The 19,429-nt window shown below is 36.1% G+C and overlaps 1 protein-coding gene across 1 annotated transcript; it reads left to right on the plus strand.

Moving 5' to 3' along the window:
- Window positions 1-378: 378 nt before the first annotated feature.
- On the plus strand, window positions 379-1,325 carry LOC125775780 (angiopoietin-related protein 1-like). The gene is made up of 3 exons (XM_049446462.1): window positions 379-603; window positions 655-1,182; window positions 1,236-1,325. The coding sequence occupies exons 1-3, from the start codon at window positions 413-415 to the stop codon at window positions 1,300-1,302; spliced, it is 786 nt and encodes a 261-aa protein (XP_049302419.1). The 5' UTR covers window positions 379-412; the 3' UTR covers window positions 1,303-1,325.
- The last annotated feature ends 18,104 nt before the right edge of the window (window positions 1,326-19,429 follow it).

The raw sequence follows: 19,429 nt of genomic DNA on the forward strand, positions 1-19,429 counted from the left end.
TAAGGGTACTTCCTTGGCTTTAATCCTTGCAAGTTGCAAGAGAATGAAGAGTTCAGTTATACCCGAACTTAGCTGTTACTTGTTCTTCTACACAACTTAACGACGGCCTTAAAAGTATTACGATAACTGTAAAGTATGTATGTATATTTTATCCCCTAGTTAAAAATGCTCGTCAGCACTTTTCCTTTGATCTGACATTGGCATCTCATCAGTGGCTAACGCAATGCTGAGGAGTATTTTGAAGTAAATATTTGAATAAGAGTTTGATAGTTTGTACAAAGTAAACAATAAGTAAACTTATAAATTGGATAACATTGGAAATAAAGATCAGTTTTACGGAAAGGTTAAAATACTTTAGTGCCAGTTTTAATTCGGCAACCGAACTGTTCGTGCACTTACTCGTAGCAGAAAAATGTTTCGCTTTGTTTTCATTATGTCGCTGTATTACATTTTCAGTTTTCAAATAAGATTTTCCTTCATTCAAAATAAGGATACGAATAAAATTTGCGATGGCAATTGTGATGTGCAAATAGGTGTCGTTGCAAAATTCATAAAAATTCTCAGTTTCCCATCGAACATCGAGAAGCAGTTAGCCTCGAATCGGTACAAATGAATAACGTGTTATGGAAAAATACTCATAAGTATTCATTTCAGAGCATCCAAATGGTCTAGTTGTATGGAAGCAGCAGCAAAGAGCTGGAGGAGTGGTATTTACAAAATTCAGTTAGAAAAGATAAATATCACCGACTTGGAGGTATTTTGCGAAGAGGACGTTGACTTCGGGGGATGGATAGTTATTCAACGGCGCCAAAGTAGCTCGGTAGATTTTTATAGAATTTGGGATGACTATAAAGAGGGATTTGGTGACTTAAGGGGAAACTATTGGATTGGTTTGGAGAAACTGTACGCGCTCACTAATAGTTGTGAACAGGAGTTACATATTCAAATGAAAACACGTCAAGGGGAAAAATACTACGCCAAATATTCAGAGTTTCTTATTGGTGACGAGTCAGAGAGCTACGCTTTAAAGAAATTGGGTATTTATAACGGAACCGCTGGCGATTCCTTAAAGTATCATTCCGGAAGGAAGTTTTCAACTTATGATCGTGATAATGATAATTCTGCAGATAATTGTGCAAAGAAATTTAAAGGTGGCTGGTGGTTTGGCGGATGCTATGCAAGGTAAACACATTTTGCTTGTCAGTTATTGTGCTGATCTATCTTTTATTCATTAGTCATTTAAATGGAGTCTACGGAGATGATAAGGTGGGTGTACACTGGCTTGAGATAGAAATAGATTAGTCTATATCCTTTGTGCAAATGATGATACGTCCATCTCAAAATTGCTGGAAACGGTTAATGTTGAGCAATTTACATCGAGCAAGCTTCCGTTAACCACTAATTTTCTTACCTACTGAATTTTCAAAATTGATTAATCAATAAATTTAAATTCAAATATGTAACTAAATTTTCAACAGACAGTCACCTGGATTTCAATTACATAATTTTTATATAAGTATATAACCCTATATCTATCTCGATTAGTTTAGAAAAAAATCAATTTGTCAGCTGTATAAGTTGAGGGTGCAGATTCGATGCATTATGATCAAATTTAGCTCTTTTCTTCAAATTTAATCCATTTTTGGCATCCTTGCTTTATGTACTTGTAATTTGATTAGCAAGCAAGGAAGCCCTAAGTTCGGATGTTACCGAAGATTTCATACGCCCGCAATTTCAAGGAATCAAAGAGGGGGAAATAGTTTACATATAAAAATGTTGCAAAAGATTTCAACATGTATTATTCGAAGAAACCGAGAATGCATAACAATCTTGTTTATGTTTACTAAGGTCTATGCGGTATAAAGCCAACCGGAATTTCAATGATCGTACATTGTGTTAAGGGGGTAACCTACTTTAGAAGCTTCAAAAATTCATTTTTTTTTGTTTAAATCTCTTTAAAAATAATCTAAGAATATGTGCCCAAAGTTATAGATGGGAATTCGAAGTACTTTCGAAGCTAAAAGGGAATATATATTGATATACTAGCGCTTGGGCAGAAAGCGAAAACTTTGACTTAATTGGCGGGCAGGATAGAGGAAAAACTAAGCGGCATATGGAATTGGGGCAAAGTTTATTATCTTTTGGAAAACTCAAGTTTGAAAATATTTTTAAACAGTATAAAGTCAAATTTTTTGGTCAAAAACCAATTTTTTTCAATTTATAAAAAATTGTAAAATTATAAATTTTTTTCGAATTTTTTGTAATTTTTTTAACCTAGAAGATAAATTATTCAAAAATATGAAACTCTTTGAATTTTTTGTTTCCGATAGAAATAGCGACCTGCATCCTGCCCACCGTCCGATAAATGCACATGCGAGATGCATCGGGCAATTGCTTCCCAGAGGCAGAATATGAAAGATTGCGTATCCAAAAAAATTGTGAATGATGTTTAAACATATAACTATAAACCCTAGAAATTTCGCTTTAATCAATTATTTCTTTTCTTCCCAAAAAAATCCGTAAAAAAATCGATTGGTTCCGTAAATCACCCAGTAGCTAATATTTTGTATTAAAATGTCAATGTAAAAGTTTTCGATGTTTATGTTCTTACTGTTAGGGGTCTTCACCGTCCAACCCTTTACGCATTATTCATATGCGTATATTCCTCCCATTATACATAGGAATATCTAATCCTACTTTTATTCCTTAATATTAATTTAACAAAGAAACACGGTAACGGCAGCTGTTAATATAAATGAAGGATTAACCTACCATAACCTGAACGCGTTGATTGTGTTTACCAATCGGTTGCTCATGGTGTCTTTTTTCGCTTAGGGAATTATCAAAAACTATACTATAAGCACATTTTTAACTAACACAATAAAAGTGATCACTATTCATTGTGACAACTTGCTGGGTAGATCGGTTCAGATATACATATGTATATGTATAGCGCATACGTATTTTCGGTGTTACCTCCATTTTCCTTCCTGTGTATTTATATACATTAAGTATCCGTTTATATGCAAACATAGTTAGGCTCATAAGTATGAAACCATCACCCTGCCAAGCTACCCCACATGCAGAGTAGCTGCCACTTGGAGCTTCTATCTCAGCAGCGCAGAATGTCATTGTTAATTTGCCACAAAAATATGCGGGTGTCTGTTTCATAATGTAATTAAAACTTCAACTTATTACAAGCGCTGGCACTCACCAACACACACAGCCACGAACACATATGCACACATATGTATATGTCAACACTTATCAGGATATATGCTGTATACGTACATATGCAAAAAAATATATACATATAACCTACAACAATAATGCAAACAAGTAGGAATATTTGTTGCATGTAAGTGGCGCTCGCATGTTTACTTGCCCCCATCCATTTGAGCATATCACCCCCCGCTTGTATGACACAAAGTAAAATATTTATTTTCTTTTGGCACCCCTATGGCTTTCATTTGCATTTTCACAGTACGTTTTTTCGCTCTTTATTCAGTGCTTGTTTTCGTTTTTTTCCTTTATGCCTGCCTTTATTACGCATTGTTGTTTTTTCTTGCGCTTTTTAACGCAGCATGCACAGATTGTTTGCCGAGTTTAATGTAAAGTTTCGCGCATAAATTTTGACTTTCAGTGCACGCTCGTACGCGAGTGTGTGTATGAGTGTATCGTATTTACAAAAAGATGTCACTTGAAGTTTTGGTGGTCTTTATTGGCTTGACACACAAATATGCATCAGTTCTGCGCTTGAGCGACTTACTAGAGGGGCTTAAAGTGCCTTAAGCCGCTTAGGTAAATTGTATGTGAAGCGGGTTAATTACTAGCATGGGTTTCAGCAGCATTACACAAACATTTAGAGATGATATTAACAATAACAGTCTTGTCGAAGAGGAGAAAAAACGACCAACAAAAAATTTTGCATCTGCTTTAAATATTTCATTTTATAACCGATAAAGAAATCTGATGGATAAAGAGGTTAAGTTACGTTAGGATAGGTAATGTGGCTAACCTTTGTGATAAGAGTCTCGAAAAGAATACAACTCAGAATGCTGGACCTCTCTGATGTCACAGACTTTTTAAGTATTTATCAAAAAGATCGTCATAAAGCAACAAATTCAATTCGCCTGGCTCACCAATGTTATAATTATCGGTCCGTTTCAACCTCAGTATCTTAATGTACGACTTGCTGCATACAAAGTTGGTAGTTTGCTTCTGAAAATATTAATAGCCTCATTGCTTTAATATTTAAAAACCACTATATTTTAGAACTCCTACAATTGCGATGAGATGAACTCTCTTTACATTTTCCACATGTAGCAACAGAGTATAATGGTTTGGTTCACCTAACGGTTGTATGTATCACCTAGCACTGATCGAAAGAGGTCTAGGGTTATATATATACATACTAAGGATAGGGTTATCATATCGGTCTCAGTCAAAATCAGTCCTGTTGCATATGTACCACAAACAGCGACTACTCTGGCTAGGTCATGTCGTCCGAATGGACGAAAACACTACAGCTCTGAAAGTATTCGACGAAGAACCCGCGGGGTAAGCAGAGGAAGATGAAGACTTTCATTCCGTTGGAAAGACCAGGTGGAGAAGGACCTTTGCTCGGAAACTTTAAATGGCGCCGCATTGCGAAAAGCAGAAACGACAGGCGCGCTGTTGTTAACTCGCCTATAACCGCGAATGCGGTCCCTACGCCAATAAAGAAGAAGAAGATGTAAAAGGGAATGCAGCAAATTGTCCGAATTGAGTTACCGGATTCTAAAATTTCCAAGTAATGAGCGGTAAAAGCATTTGGATGTAAACCCAGATTAACAATGCCAATGCTACAAAATAAGAAAGTACCAAATTCGTATTGCGTTAACCATTGATGAGATAGCGATGCGAGATCAAAGCAAAAGTGACTGAACTCATTAGGAAAATACTACAATACTAACAAAGTCAATAAGTATTTGCCTTTTTACACCCTTGCAAGTTGAAAAAACGGAAATACAAAAACTTTGTATTAAAAAAACAGGGAAAGTTCGAGTGTAACCAAAGATTTTATACAATACATCCTTATACAATATTTACCAAGAATATTTGAACTGATGGCAGGGAGTAAGTCCTTGACCCCAATCTGGCCTCAAGAGAGGTGGCACCGTTGATCCACGTCCATTCCTTCTCCGATCATATCAGCTTTAGTGCGGACTGAGTGCATCCAACTAATAAACCTTTTAGGAATTTCTGAAACACGGATTGTGATCTGTACATGATTATGTAGAGATCTTTAGTGTTGCATCTTGACGGTAAAGGGAAAGTACTTGAGCCTCATTCTTGACAGAAATCTATCAAGAAGCCCAATGTTGAGAAGAGGGTGAGGAAGACACTGGTTGCCTTATATTGTTGTAAAGGAGCTATTGGGAAGCATTGAGGACTCTAACCGTGAGTTGTGTTTTGGCTTTACGAAACCGTATTTATGCCAATACTCGGTAAAGTCATACTGGCTAAAGAGGTGGAATATGTTCGACGAGCGTATCTTATTGGAATCAGCGCTGCACTACGTTCAACTCCATAGCCGGCAAATGCATTGCTGCGTAGGACAAGCACCTCCAGCAGTTCAAGTGAGGCTACCCGTGGTCTCACGAATATCAGTCTATTTACCTAACCTTCATCAAGATATCTCAATTTTTGCTCAAGCTATCGTTAGTGCTGATGGACTTACGGACATACAGAGAGTCGCTTGAAGTTTATATTATATAACTCTATAATTATACCGATTTGTTTTACGTGATGCATATAATCGTTAGGTACACAAAAGAAGTAGATTCAACATACAACAGCAATTTTAGTGCCGTAAAAGCTAGGTGTGTATGAAGAAAATATGAAAATAAATTGTTTTTATAAACCGATCAGCTTTTATATATCCTTATAGTTGCAGTGCAGATATGTACGAGTATACAATCCCAAGTTGTCTTATATGGAACAAGCAGTGATCTATTCTTGCGCTCTTAATTAACTACTATAAGCATTTGCGTTGTTATTCCTTGAAATGTTTTATTCATTAAATGACTTTCGGTACAATATAGCACTGGGTGATTTCACTCACTAATTCTATTGCGGAAAAATTTAAATTTTCTGGTTCCGGTGCGGTGGTATGCCACACTGGCTAACAAACTTCTGCCAGACAGCTATCCCGCTGTGCCACAGCTCCAATGTGTAAATGAAACCGCAATAAAAATCAGGCAGAACGGCTACACCTATACATACATAGAATTTTTTACGCAAATTTACATTTTTTGTGCGTTTAGCATTTTTTCGATTTTGATTTTGCAAAGCTTTTAACGAACACCGTTATCCTTTTGTAATTTATGGGATTTTTAAACATTACTCTGCCTCTTCTGAAACGTTTTTTGTCTTAGTTTGTATAGTAATTGGGGCATTTATGGCAATAATTCAAGGTGTCAAATGCAGTTCGGGTGCATTTACATGGTTGCTTAGGTGAGTGAACCGCTTTCTATTTATTAGACAGCTTATGGCAGGCAAATGGAAGCGTTGAAAGTGGGAAATTTAAATAAAAATTTGCTGTGTACTATTTACTGAACTTTGCTAACTACTGGAACTCCCAATAGTACGCATTTCTGGTATGAGTAAACACAAGTTAAGAAACTACATAGGGTCAGTGTGATCAAGGTTAAGAAGACAATGGAGAATAAATGTACACCGTTAACTGAACACTTGGAGTTATCAAGATCCAATGAACAGCAATCGTATTTTATTTGGCACAGATCAACTTAGTTCTGCATTGCTGTTATTTAAAAATTTATTTCTTCGTTTCTTTGAAACTAATAATGGAATGTCCTCCTCGTGTATGCCTAGGCCCCTGAATTTTAGGTAAAGATAACAGACAGCTGAAGAAAAATACTGCCAGTCTTCGTGAACTGCTGCTAATGATCGTATCAAGAAGAATTTATCTAGCGTGTAGAAGTTGTCAGGCTGTGATGTTTACTGGCGCTACGAAGGGGCATTCTACACCTTGTAAAGGGTGATTTTTTAAGAGCTTGATAACTTTTAAAAAAAAAAAACGCATAAAATTTGCAAAATCTCATCGGTTCTTTATTTGAAACGTTAGATTGGTTCATGACATTTACTTTTTGAAGATAATTTCGTTTAAATGTTGACCGCGGCTGCGTCTTAGGTGGTCCATTCGGAAAGTCCAATTTTGGGCAACTTTTTCGAGCATTTCGGCCGGAATAGCCCGAATTTCTTCGGAAATGTTGTCTTCCAAAGCTGGAATAGTTGCTGGCTTATTTCTGTAGACTTTAGACTTGACGTAGCCCCACAAAAAATAGTCTAAAGGCGTTAAATCGCATGATCTTGGTGGCCAACTTACGGGTCCATTTCTTGAGATGAATTGTTGTCCGAAGTTTTCCCTCAAAATGGCCATAGAATCGCGAGCTGTGTGGCATGTAGCGCCATCTTGTTGAAACCACATGTCAACCAAGTTCAGTTCTTCCATTTTTGGCAACAAAAAGTTTGTTAGCATCGAACGATAGCGATCGCCATTCACCGTAACGTTGCGTCCAACAGCATCTTTGAAAAAATACGGTCCAATGATTCCACCAGCGTACAAACCACACCAAACAGTGCATTTTTCGGGATGCATGGGCAGTTCTTGAACGGCTTCTGGTTGCTCTTCACCCCAAATGCGGCAATTTTGCTTATTTACGTAGCCATTCAACCAGAAATGAGCCTCATCACTGAACAAAATTTGTCCGAAAAAAAAAAAACCGAACACTGATTTTGGTAATAAAATTCAATGATTTGCAAGCGTTGCTCGTTAGTAAGTCTATTCATGATGAAATGTCAAAGCATACTGAGCATCTTTCTCTTTGACACCATGTCTGAAATCCCACGTGATCTGTCAAATACTAATGCATGAAAATCCTAACCTCAAAAAAATCACCCGTTATATAGAAAACTATTTGTATGTAACTGGAAAATTTTCACCAATGGCAGTCCTTCTAAGTGGTGGTTAAAATTTAGTATTTTGACGTAAGAATTCGTTTGAACATTTTATAAATTGAAAGTTATCGATGCTTTCACAGAAAGCGAGTATCCTTAACCAGTGAAAACAAGAAAAAACGTAAACTTCGGCTGCACCGAAGCAAATATACCCTTCACAGGTGCATTTCTTTTAGTAACTATGTGTTTAAGTAAATCTAAAGACGTAACCGGCCAGTGGTTTTCATCCAAAGGAAAACATGTTACTATCGTCAAATGAGGAAGTTTCCCATGCAAGCATTTGATTCCGCTCATTCAGTTTGTATGGCAACTATATGCTATAGTTGACCCATCTGAACAATTTCTTTAGAGATTACATTGTTGCCTTAGAAAATAATCTATACCAAATCAAATGCAAACATTTTCCATACAAGACCTTTTTTCCGATCGTTCAGTTTGTATGGTAGCTATATGTTATAGTGGCAGTTCCGAGAAATGATCAACTTATCTTAAAAAACTGAGGGACTAGTTCGTATATATACAGACGGACAGAGTGACGGACATGGCTAAATCGACTCAGCTCGACACACTGATCATTTATATATGTACTTTATAGGGTCTCCGATGCTTTCTACTGGGTGTTACTTAATATAGTATAAACAGAACCAAACTGTAATTTTTTTTTGGCATGCAATGGTGACTCATGGAGTACGTACGAATGTTGTTTTATTAAAAAATAAATTTTTGTAGCCTAAAGTTGAGGCTACCGACTCCGAATTTCGATAGTAAATTTTAATATTTCGAGTTGGAGCGTATATTTTTGCACGATGAAATGGCAAACCTTACTGAAAAGCTATGTCAAAAGAGCGAGCAAAAATATGACGTCTTTTGCTGTTCCTATCCATCTACTTGTGTAGCTTCCCTATTGAAAAACCCGTTACAATCAATATGCCACAGACTAATAAAATATTCCCAGGATTTCACTTATGTAACATATATGGAGTAAGGTCCGTTGGATGTTCGAAAATCCTGATATAAGTTATATGAGGGCAATGTCAAGTTGTTGCTCGATTTTATTTATTTTAGACACAAACATACAATGTTATGAGTTCACTCATTTTCATTGAGATACCTCACATCTTAGTCGGTAAATCGTATGCGGTATATGGTAAGCATTAAAAGGCTTCAATCCATTTTGACATGCAGACGTACTATATATTATCAGGAAAATATTCTCTCTGAATTCTAATTATATACCTAACCATTAGCCGATATTTCCTACCGAAAATCAACTATATGAACTGAGGTGCGCATATTCGTTATTTAGGGGCTTGAACAGTTTTTGTTTGATTTGAACAATTTTTCGTCATTAGGTGGCATAGTTTAAAGGGACTATAGAGCAAAGTTTTATCTCGTTATAACTGTTTTAATTGCTTATTGATTTGTATACTGGAAAGTGAAGGAATAAAAGGAATTTAAAAATGTATTATATGGAATGTAGGCTCGGTGACTCGGATTTCAACTCGTCTCGCGATCCTGATCATTTATAACCCTACATTGATTTCGATTAGGTTTAGGTGATACAAACAACCGTTAAGTGAACAAACCTATTACACTCTGTGCAATATGTTGGGAGAATATAAAAATGTCAATGAGCTGGCCAATGCAGAAATAACTTGTGGGGCTGCTGATCCAGTTAAATAGAAAAAGATGGAACGCACGATCAATATCAAGTTAACGTAGCAAAATAACGTCGAATGTAAAAATAATGAAGTTCTGTAGCGATCAGACCCATAGACGTAACGAATATGGTGCTAGAGCCTTTTTGATTTGTATGTTGTCTTCTCCGATGTTGAGTATGATAGTGGCTTCGTGTAAGCTGAGATTCTTTGAGTGTTCTCAGGTGTGGTGTGTTTTATTAAACTGTGCCAGTTTTCCCGGGTGAAGTGAACAATTAAAAATTAAGTCCTCATTCTTTAATTCTGATGTTAGGATTGAAAATGACAAGTCCAAATCCAAAAAATGTTTGCAATTAAAAATTGAAAATTTTAATTTTTATAAAACCTTGACGACAAGAGAACAAGAGGTACGCAAAGGCGATTTTTTTAAATTCTTAATTATAAAAAATTTAGAAAAGTTATAGTTTATAATATTTTTTATTTTTCAATCCGTATTCAAACATTTTTAACTCCATATTTGGTATTACAAAATAAAAAAAAATATTTAAATGTTAGTTCTAGTCAGTTTTAATTCATTATTTGAAACCCTTCTACGAAAATAAAAAATATGAAATTATTGAACACAGCGGACGTTAGACATTAATTTTTCAGGAAATACGAGTATATGTATACGATACTCGTCACCTAATAACGTAACAACATTTTCGGAAATTTACACGATATAAAATAGAACATGAGTGCAACAAAATTTAAATATTGGTTAAAACTGGGTTATATCTGATAACAGAACCTTAAAATATTGGACATATGGACTTATATGCATGTAATTTGAAGTAGTAGATCGTAATTAATAAAACATCCAATTTCGAATTTTTTAATCATTCGAAGTTTTTGCATTTTAGGTGACGATATGTATGTTCTCTAGGAAATGTTCTGAAAAGCCACATTTCAAATATTTAATTTCTAAAATTTAAGTGTTTCATCATAGTTTTCGTTCTTACTCTCATCTTATAAAATGGAAAATGCAACCGTATTTGGACGTGGCTTACTGTGCATTTGGACATGCTGGTTTTCATAGCTTTTTATTCTGACCGGCATTAAATATAAATTGCAGAGCAACAGTTCAAGACGCCTGATGCGGAACATAAAATGTTTGGTACAATAAAATCTTTTCAGGTTAAATAAACTTCCGGTGAACCCTCGCAATGCCACTGATACTCAAACACTGGAAAGGTAAGTGATATATGCTATAAGCAAACAAAGTGCAACAGTAGCAACAGTCAGAAATACACACACATACCCATACATAGGTAACGAAGAACAATATCCACTAAAATATTCCGCACTTTTGTTGCCATAGCCAACGAACAGAACAGCTAGCCGCGGGCTGTCCAGCGCACAGAAAGCCATGTAAGGATAATAGCATCGTGCTGGAGCGTACATCAAATCCTTCAAGCTGCGCTTGGCTGTTGGTTGCGCTTGTAAATCCAAGTGGTAAATAAAACACAAGGCAACGCAATGCGGCGCTATGTTCGTAACCAGGCGCTGTCACTGTCCCGCTCATTCCCTTCCAGTATCCCTTTCTACCATCGAAGGAAGCAAGTGAAATTAATGAAAGCAATAAAACAACCATTGATCCGTGGTATGTGCGAACCGTAACGTTACACCGGCAGAACCCCGCTGCATCTTCCCTTGATTCCTGTTCTCCGCAAGCTTATTGCAAACTAACGGTGATTTTTTTGAGGTTAGGATTTTCATGCATTAGTATTTGACAGATCACGTGGGATTTCAGACATGGTGTCAAAGAGAAAGATGCTCAGTATGCTTTGACATTTCATCATGAATAGACTTACTAACGAGCAACGCTTGCAAATCATTGAATTTTATTACCAAAATCAGTGTTCGGTTCGAAATGTGTTTATCGACAAATTTTGTTCAGCGATGAGGCTCATTTCTGGTTGAATGGCTACGTAAATAAGCAAAATTGCCGCATTTGGGGTGAAGAGCAACCAGAAGCCGTTCAAGAACTGCCCATGCATCCCGAAAAATGCACTGTTTGGTGTGGTTTGTACGCTGGTGGAATCATTGGACCGTATTTTTTCAAAGATGCTGTTGGACGCAACGTTACGGTGAATGGCGATCGCTATCGTTCGATGCTAACAAACTTTTTGTTGCCAAAAATGGAAGAACTGAACTTGGTTGACATGTGGTTTCAACAAGATGGCGCTACATGCCACACAGCTCGCGATTCTATGGCCATTTTGAGGGAAAACTTCGGACAACAATTCATCTCAAGAAATGGACCCGTAAGTTGGCCACCAAGATCATGCGATTTAACGCCTTTAGACTATTTTTTGTGGGGCTACGTCAAGTCTAAAGTCTACAGAAATAAGCCAGCAACTATTCCAGCTTTGGAAGACAACATTTCCGAAGAAATTCGGGCTATTCCGGCCGAAATCCTCGAAAAAGTTGCCCAAAATTGGACTTTCCGAATGGACCACCTAAGACGCAGCCGCGGTCAACATTTAAATGAAATTATCTTCAAAAAGTAAATGTCATGAACCAATCTAACGTTTCAAATAAAGAACCGATGAGATTTTGCAAATTTTATGCGTTTTTTTTTTTAAAAAAGTTATCAAGCTCTTAAAAAATCACCCTATACATGCATCACTACGCACACCAGTGTAGATCTATGTATATAACGGGTGATTTTTTTGAGGTTAGGATTTTCATGCATTAGTATTTGACAGATCACGTGGGATTTCAGACATGGTGTCAAAGAGAAAGATGCTCAGTATGCTTTGACATTTCATCATGAATAGACTTACTAACGAGCAACGCTTGCAAATCATTGAATTTTATTACCAAAATCAGTGTTCGGTTCGAAATGTGTTTCGCGCTTTACGTCCGATTTATGATGAGGCTCATTTCTGGTTGAATGGCTACGTAAATAAGCAAAATTGCCGCATTTGGGGTGAAGAGCAACCAGAAGCCGTTCAAGAACTGCCCATGCATCCCGAAAAATGCACTGTTTGGTGTGGTTTGTACGCTGGTGGAATCATTGGACCGTATTTTTTCAAAGATACTGTTGGACGCAACGTTACGGTGAATGGCGATCGCTATCGTTCGATGCTAACAAACTTTTTGTTGCCAAAAATGGAAGAACTGAACTTGGTTGACATGTGGTTTCAACAAGATGGCGCTACATGCCACACAGCTCGCGATTCTATGGCCATTTTGAGGGAAAACTTCGGACAACAATTCATCTCAAGAAATGGACCCGTAAGTTGGCCACCAAGATCATGCGATTTAACGCCTTTAGACTATTTTTTGTGGGGCTACGTCAAGTCTAAAGTCTACAGAAATAAGCCAGCAACTATTCCAGCTTTGGAAGACAACATTTCCGAAGAAATTCGGGCTATTCCGGCCGAAATGCTCGAAAAAGTTGCCCAAAATTGGACTTTCCGAATGGACCACCTAAGACGCAGCCGCGGTCAACATTTAAATGAAATTATCTTCAAAAAGTAAATGTCATGAACCAATCTAACGTTTCAAATAAAGAACCGATGAGATTTTGCAAATTTTATGCGTTTTTTTTTTTTAAAAAAAAGTTATCAAGCTCTTAAAAATCACCCTTATATCAAATTCTTGAGTACCCTATAGAGAAATGTATCACATAGAAACTCCAGCACCAGACTCTAGACTAATGGATCCCGTATTAGTTGTTTTTTCTGCTAGTAGCTAGAATTTTTGGACTTTGCTATGATTAACGGTGGCATATTTTAGGGCGAATCATCAAATGTTGAATCTTCTGATTAGCTCTCGTTTCTCTGCAGGGATGCAGACAATTGTCTTTTATGAATGTGTTTTCGCATGTGTATACTTAGCCGAACCTTTCTGTGCAAAAATATTTAGTACTCTTTCGAAAACGTGTGATTGCTGCCACAATCGGTTTTCTGCAAAGAGAATATGATATTACAAAGAGCTGATTATAATACTATTGGGGTATTCAGACCAGCCTGGTTAATTCGTTAGTCGTTATTCGGTAGTTTTTTACATGTATTTTGTTTTTGTAAAATCAACAGACTATCGTTCTATCGAGTAACGATTTATCCATCTGGCAAGCTTGATAATTGTTTCGTTTCTCGGAAATATCATATCAGCTGTTCTCCTGCTCCTCTATACATCAATTTAAAGTACTTACCAGTAATAAATTTGATCTGCTCCACATAATTTTCAATTAAATGTCTGACAATTTCTAATTTTGCACTTTGTTGAGGCGTTTTTACTCTTTAATAAAATTGAATCAGCTCTTTCGGAATAAATGTTACCATACAACGGAGGTAGAGCACTAAAAGGATAAAACTATTAATTCTTTTCTTCGCTATATTTGATCATTGCTTTCTTCTCGAAAAAATATATGTGACCGCAACAACAAAATAATTTAATTCAAATCGATATGAAAGGGTTTGTTGATACCTCTTTAAAATGATACATAGTATACGTTTGTTAGTCTAACTTGCTATTATTACAAGTCTAAGAAATTCATTAGTTGTTGATTTTTGTATTAGCCACTCTCTTATGTTAGGCGAATTGAAGACATCTAGTATGCATGCATACGGCTATTGTTGAAATAAAGGGTGATTTTTAAGAGCTTGATAACTTTTTTTTTAAAAAAAACGCATAAAATTTGCAAAATCTCATCGGTTCTTTATTTGAAACGTTAGATTGGTTCATGACATTTACTTTTTGAAGATAATTTCATTTAAATGTTGACCGCGGCTGCGTCTTAGGTGGTCCATTCGGAAAGTCCAATTTTGGGCAACTTTTTCGAGCATTTCGGCCGGAATAGCCCGAATTTCTTCGGAAATGTTGTCTTCCAAAGCTGGAATAGTTGCTGGCTTATTTCTGTAGACTTTAGACTTGACGTAGCCCCACAAAAAATAGTCTAAAGGCGTTAAATCGCATGATCTTGGTGGCCAACTTACGGGTCCATTTCTTGAGATGAATTGTTGTCCGAAGTTTTCCCTCAAAATGGCCATAGAATCGCGAGCTGTGTGGCATGTAGCGCCATCTTGTTGAAACCACATGTCAACCAAGTTCAGTTCTTCCATTTTTGGCAACAAAAAGTTTGTTAGCATCGAACGATAGCGATCGCCATTCACCGTAACGTTGCGTCCAACAGCATCTTTGAAAAAATACGGTCCAATGATTCCACCAGCGTACAAAACACACCAAACAGTGCATTTTTCGGGATGCATGGGCAGTTCTTGAACGGCTTCTGGTTGCTCTTCACCCCAAATGCGGCAATTTTGCTTATTTACGTAGCCATTCAACCAGAAATGAGCCTCATCGCTGAACAAAATTTGTCGATAAACACATTTCGAACCGAACACTGATTTTGGTAATAAAATTCAATGATTTGCAAGCGTTGCTCGTTAGTAAGTCTATTCATGATGAAATGTCAAAGCATACTGAGCATCTTTCTCTTTGACACCATGTCTGAAATCCCACGTGATCTGTCAAATACTAATGCATGAAAATCCTAACCTCAAAAAAATCACCCGTTATATATAGTATAATAGGGGTATCCGCTTGCTCTTGCAAGATTGCAGTTTGCAAAAATACTATACCGAAATATACAAGGGCACGAGAGCACCCATTGCAGAATCTACTGATATATGAACGGCTGATTCGGTTAATTTATTGTGAATGACTATTATGCATGGCTATTGTGAATTGGCGCACCTCCTGCATACATTTTTAACAAAAAAAAAAACTCTAGCAAATCTTCACAATTTAAATAGAAATTATAAAATCTATTAAAACTTACCTTCCTCAATAATTTAACAACGTAATATGTCTTTATGTAAAATGACGGCTAAAACAGGATTGCAATTATATTTTTGCATGACATTGCACGCAAATATACATGGATTTTGGTCTGACATATTTTACAGCCATTGCAAATAGTTTTCTGCGTGTGTTTGTTGTTGTGCCGGTGCACCAAGAAGAAATATATGCAATTCTTGCACCTTGCAAGGGTTTTGCAAGAACAAGAGAATACCCCTAATCTGAATCGGACTTTTAGTGCACCCGGCGAACCTGCTTCTAAAAAGCAAAGACCGGCGTATGCGTACGAACAGTCGAGGTTGTTATTTGCCTGGAGAAGGGTCAATTGGTCATAGGGCTCTACTATGCAGATATGCAGAAAAAATGGCCACAATTGGAGAAGTGCTCCCGGCTTTAGACCGATTCACACCTCGGTTAACTCCACGGCTAAAGCAGTACTTCTCCATTTACATTATTCTTTTCTCTTGTAAATTCTTTCCATTTTCAAACTTAAGGAAGTTATTTTGAGTCGAATTAGAGATTAACGCCAGCAAAGGAACCTATTTTGCAAATCTTCCGAAATCGTATTTGTTTCTTTGATGCTGGACTTGGACTTATTCTACCTAAATTTATGTTATTTAAATTTACTAGAGTATATAAATATTACTTCATTTATTTAAAGAAAAAATGTCCCTATGGATAAAATCTTTAATACATTTTCAGTAAATTTTAGTTTCAGTAATGATGGTCTGCCAAAATATAACTAATTTCTGGGATCAGCCGAAACAGTTCTTATAAAATTCTCATATTATGCAATATGAGTATAGTCCATAAGAGTTACGAACGTATTCAAATACTTTATAAATAAATAAGTTAGTCGAAACACCAGGTTCTATACATTCGAAACATATCACGAATTTAAAAATGTAAGTATTTGAAATAAGTAAAGAAGTGCTAAGTGCGGATCTAATCAAACGTTTTATACTCTAGCAACTTGCAAGTCGGAGAAATACTCCTAGGTGTTGGCAACACTTCATAATAAAAATGTTGCTTGCGAAAGAATTAAACATTCATTGTTCGACGAAATTGTGAATGGAGAATAGCATTTTCGCGCAGGAGGTAATTGTTCAATTCACCTTTATTCGATTAAAGCGCTAATTTAGATCGATTTACCAAACAGAATTAAAATCTTATTTTACTACATAATTCTTAATCGAATTGAAATCGAGTTGAAACTTAAATGCAACTCTTCGGGTGATCGTCCACATTGTAAATTTAACTGTGTTTAACTCTGCTGGTTGTTGTCTAGGTTGTAAATTTGGTTTTGTGCTTCGATAAAATAGCAATTAGCTGACGAATTTTTATCATTAGAAAAAATACAAAAAAGAAAACCCTAACAAATACATAAGTTGATTGTTAATGGAGTAGCCGGCTGAGGAAAAAGCAGAAACTGGTTTCTCGATTATAATCTTGTATTGCACTAAATTAATTTGGCTGTGCGAAAAGGCAATAATAATGAAATTATATTAAGATATACTTATTTAAGGGAAAAATGTACCAGCAGGAAAACGTTATAAAGCAGTTGAGTAATATTTTCTTCGATGGATAGCTTGGACTTTCTAGCAAGATACTATTAGTTTCTAAAAGCAATATATTTTTTGGTTTTATAGCTGTAGATGATTGGCCGTCCAGATTTTAATCCATATCACTATGGTTTGTGGTCAAGGTTGGAAACCTCATACAAATTTGCAGAGTTTTAAAAATCTTCGGTTCGAGGAGCGTCGTCAATACCAATTGAAACTGTGCATGCTGCAATTAGTCAATAGCGGAAACTTTTGAGGTCTTGTGTGAAAATAAAAGTTGATAATTTCGAATAAATTTTTGTAAATCGTTAATTTAGTATATGCATTGATTAAATTTATGCCCAATTTATTCGAGGACATAAAATTAACACTTCCTTTACTTATGAAGAAAAAAAAAAACGTTAACTTCGGTTGCACCGAAGCTAAATACCCTTCACATGAGCATTTCTGTTATTAACTATGTGTTCAGTTTGTATGGAAGCTATATGCTATAGTAATCCGTTCTGAACAATTTTTTTGGAGATTACATTGTTGCCTTAAAAAATAATCTATACCAAATTTCGTGAATATATTTGTCAAATGTGAATGTTTTCGATACAAGCATTTGATTCCGATCGTTCAGTTTGTATGGTAGCTATATGTAATAGTGGTCCGATATCGGCCGTGCCGGCAAATGAGCAGCTTCTTGAAGAAAAAATGACGTTTGCAAAATATATACCGACAGACAGACAGACAGACATGGCTAAATCGACTCAGCTCGACATACTGATCATTTAGATATATACTCGTACCTTATAGGGTCTCCGACGCTTCCTTCTGGGTGTTACAAACTTCGTGACAAACTTAATATACCCTGTTCAGCGTATAATTAATAAAATTTATGTAGCTCTATTTCTATTACGAATTTTACACAAGTATAAGTTACCAATGTTAATTGCTTGGACCGATATTAATAAAATTGTGTGTGAAAATAGTTACCCTAGTTATTTCTAGAGGTTATATAATATAAAGTACTTTCTACTCAAATTTAGTAAAGTTACTTACTAAGGAAAGCTGTATTTGTCATACTATGTAGTGTTAGAAAGATGAGATTTTAAGCTTCACGCAACCAAAAATAATAATTTTGGGGAAGTTGAAAAAAAGTTACAGCTGTTCAAAAATGAGTGAAATTCGCTATATTTTGAAATTTTTGTATAAAAAACGGTAGAATGCCACGCAAGCCACATTATAAATAAGACTTTTTCGACCAATATATACTTTGTAGGATCTCCGATGATTTCTTCTGAGTGGTAAAAACTTTGTAGCAGACTTGAAATTCCCTTTTCATGGTATAATTAGAGCGAACCCAAGTAAACAAAATCTTTTAAAGCTTTCATTGACAGAGTATTTTTGGGACTAACACCTGTGTAAGCATTTCTTGCTAATGTTGAAAGCCTCTACCAAATACAAATGTACATTTGCTAGCGACAACAATCACTGAAACGTATTTCAAAAACGTTTGTTCCAAATTTAATGGGGCGTAACACATTGCATTGCCATTTTACTGTCACTTGACGCTTATAACAATAAATAACAATTTTATAAATCAACAAGGAGCAAAGCAAAAAACGAAAAAATGTGAAAGTTACCGAAAGAAAATGTGCAATAAAAATTCGAGTGTAAAAATATACATAGAATCGTATGAGAGTCCGAAAGAGGAAAGGAAGAGAGAAGCAAAAATGCCAGCCGTATTCATGGCCTAAACTTTTCTGCTTGCAACCAACACATTGCGCACTGCGAGGGGAGAGTGCGAATGTAAGTACTTGTTCAAGTGTCTTTTGGAAGTTCAGGGACAAAATGTAACTTTCTTATTTTGATTGAAAGATAAATCGAATTTATGAATTTATTATGAAAATATAACAGCAGCAATTTCGCACAAATTTATTTATTCATGGTGTGTGCACGCAACTGTTGACACTCCCACTCCCCCCCAGCGTCGCGTAACAATTCACCGGTTCTGTGCCGTCGTAATTGAAGTACCCAGCTGTTGTTGTTGCTGCTGCTATTGCAGTTACTTCTTGTTTGGCTGTTGGTTCATTGTTGCTGACTGGCTTTTGTTATTGTTGTTGATGTGCTACATATTTGACAATCACTCGAATGAAGGATCGAGTTTTTTGCAGCGACATTCTTTTTTCCTTTTCGTAGGATTGCTTTGAAGGGCGGTGAGTGGGTAGCTTTAAGTTGCTTATTTTCTGTTAAAAGAATGATATTATGTTCTTACGAAAATTTGTTGTTTATTTTATCTAAGCTACCGTGTCTTGGTTGTACGCAATTGAAATAAGTTAAAACTTCACT

Source organism: Bactrocera dorsalis, chromosome 1 (genome assembly GCF_023373825.1).
Source record: "Bactrocera dorsalis isolate Fly_Bdor chromosome 1, ASM2337382v1, whole genome shotgun sequence".
Lineage (NCBI taxonomy): Eukaryota > Metazoa > Arthropoda > Insecta > Diptera > Tephritidae > Bactrocera > Bactrocera dorsalis.

Coding starts and splice junctions, on each gene's coding strand:
- LOC125775780 (XM_049446462.1), top strand. CDS start 413: ATGTTTCGCTTTGTTTTCATTATGTCGCTGTATTACATTTTCAGTTTT. Junction 604..654: donor AAGCAGTTAGCCTCGAATCG/GTACAAATGAAT, acceptor TATTCATTTCAG/AGCATCCAAATGGTCTAGTT. Junction 1,183..1,235: donor TTTGGCGGATGCTATGCAAG/GTAAACACATTT, acceptor TTTATTCATTAG/TCATTTAAATGGAGTCTACG.